We start from the raw sequence: 2,720 nt of genomic DNA, 5'->3' as shown, positions 1-2,720 counted from the left end.
GTAGACGCGTCACCGGCCGTGTGGAAGGCGCTGGGGCTCAAGGAGGAGATTGGAGTGTTCAAGATCACTTGGTCTGATGTGTGAGCGATGCCATGAAGACCTTGTATTAAGCTATGTACATGCAGACATGCGGAAGCGTAGATGTGTGCGTTTTTCTCTTGGTGGTGGAGTTGCTGCTAATTAAAATAAGCCACCACTCGATTGTATTTGATATTTTCACAACTTTATGTATTTGTCCCGTCTCGGTGCTATATTTACGATTCACATGTATATGATATTTTTCTTGATTTATGTATTTACGTTGTTTCGGTGCTATATGTATTATTTATGTGGATTTAATATTTTTTGAGATTGATGTATTTCCCAGTTTGGGTATAGTATGAAATGAAATTGGCAAATACATCAACTTTCAGTTCAGCAAGACCTTGCATATATGACTGAGTACACACGCACTACCAGATGTGATGTTATGCTGGTCATAGATATATATTTTACTATTTATACACAAAAACATTGAATTATTCGGGCGGTAAAACTCGATGATTTTTGAGTTGTCCCTACAATCGGTTCTTTCAGCGCCTCCTGGAAAGAAACACCAGTATTGAGAAAAAAGGGAACCCTAAACGATCTGGATGGAGCTGGTGAAATTGAAAAGCCCTTTGAGTACCATGAAACAACAAATTGCCAGTGAATATACAGAGGGAAACTCTAGTGCGTTTCATTTGTAATAATTTAATCCTGTGGTGTATTACTTTGATGTTGCCGAGCTACACCTTAATCTTGGTGGATTCCATCCCGTATATAATATAAGAAATTTGCAAACGTATGTCACTCATACGGATAGTCTAAACTAGTTAGTTAGTTGCACTGCCTTCATGTGAATTTCATTCACTCTGTTATTCACAAATGACTATTAATGGAGGCGGTTGTTTAAAAATATTTGTCGCACACCCAATTGTTATAAGCCCGAAGGTTGCAGAACACCAACCATCTGTTGGTTGCAAAACAAAAGAAAGAGACTGCATTAGAGCAAAAGAAAGTCAAATTTATTGTAAAAAGGTTCCAAACTTTTGTGACTTATTATTATCATTATTATTTTCTACGTGAGGTGTATATACACCCAGGAACTAAAGGGTATTTCCCACCAGGGCATGCTCTACCATATTTGATGATTTACAGGTTACATACTTATATTTATACCCAATAAAATAGAATTCAAAATTCAGTTGAATTCTTTGGGAGGTAAAATACTGAGACTTATGAGTTTTTCCAAAAACCGATTCTTTCGGTGCCTCCCAAAAAAATACCTGGTATAGAGAAGGGCGTGGAAGGTAGCTGCTGGAATTACAAAGCGCTTTGAGTAACACCAAATAGAACATTAAGAGAAAAATTAGATACAAGGTTAATCACAAGTGAGTTACATTTGTAACAATTCAATCTATCTTTATGTTATTCTGATGTTACCGAGCTAGACCTTTATCTTGGCGGCTTCCATCCCCAGATATAATACAAGTAGGAAACGTACATCACTCTTGATACAGATAGTTTCAACTAGTTACTTTACACTACTTCACTATGCATGTCATTCACTCGGATGTTCACGAATGCCTCCACCTTGGCTATTAGTGGAAGCTCCGTGCCAAAAGTTCATTCAATAAAATAAAGAAGAGACGGTTGTTTAAAAGTATATGTTGCACACCCAAATGTTACAAGACCGAAGGTTGGAGAACATCAACCATCTCTGGGTTACAAAACCGAAGAAACGAGACTGAATTAGATAACCCAGTTGATGTTTCTTGGTGCTTGGGCCCTATATAAAGAACATGGATCAACCAATATATCCACACAAATGCACAATCACAAATTGCAGATTTGCAAGCAACGTGAGTACCTCACAGACATGGCTAACTTCAAGAAGCTATTAGCTATGTTTGCTCTTGTGATGCTCCTGTCACAGCTTCGCGTCCAAGGTGTCTCCGTGTCCATGAGCAGCAACGCAAACGTTACTACAGAGGCCAAACATCTTCGCGGCAGGTGCCACATCAGTGGCTTCTCGCATGGCAAATTCGGTGACTGCAACAGGGATCACGGCTCGGTCTGCTGTAAAGACGGTCACCGCTACCTGCAATTCATGTGCTCGCCCCAGGTGTCGGCTGACACGCCAGCGATCCTAACTCTGAACAGCTTCGCACGAGGTGGAGACGGCGGCGGCAAATCGTTCTGCGACAATCGCTTCCACAAGGACACCGAGCTGGTGGTGGCGCTGTCAACGGGGTGGTTGCGCCTGGACGGCAAGCGCAGGAGCAACAAGATGATCCGCATCAACGGGAACGGGCGTGCCGTGTTGGCCAAGGTCGTCAACGAGTGCGACTCGGTGTACGGCTGCGACGCCGAGCACAACTTCGAGCCACCGTGCCCATACAATGACGTAGACGCGTCACCGGCCGTGTGGAAGGCGCTGGGGCTCAAGGAGGAGATTGGAGTGTTCAAAATCACTTGGTCTGATGTGTGAGCGATGCCATGAAGACCTTGCATTAAGCTATGTACACGCAGACATGCGGAAGCGTAGATGTGTGCGTTGTTCTCTTGGTGGTGGAGTTGTTGCTAATTAAAATAAGCCACCACTCGCTTCTATTTGATATTTTCACAACTTTATGTATTTGTCCCGTCTCGGTGCTATATTTACGATTCACATGTATATGATATTTTTCTTGATTTAT

The 2,720-nt window shown here is 42.2% G+C and overlaps 1 protein-coding gene across 1 annotated transcript; it reads left to right on the top strand.

The window, feature by feature from the left end:
• Positions 1 to 1,900: 1,900 nt before the first annotated feature.
• LOC119343644 (putative ripening-related protein 4) lies at positions 1,901 to 2,512 on the top strand. Its single transcript, XM_037614495.1, has one exon. It carries the CDS (start codon positions 1,901 to 1,903, stop codon positions 2,510 to 2,512), a length of 612 nt encoding a protein of 203 aa, XP_037470392.1.
• Positions 2,513 to 2,720: the final 208 nt, after the last annotated feature.

This window comes from Triticum dicoccoides, unplaced genomic scaffold (assembly GCF_002162155.2).
Source record: "Triticum dicoccoides isolate Atlit2015 ecotype Zavitan unplaced genomic scaffold, WEW_v2.0 scaffold13561, whole genome shotgun sequence".
In the NCBI taxonomy this organism is placed as follows: Eukaryota; Viridiplantae; Streptophyta; class Magnoliopsida; order Poales; family Poaceae; genus Triticum; species Triticum dicoccoides.
This window is presented reverse-complemented; position numbering and strand designations above follow the sequence as displayed.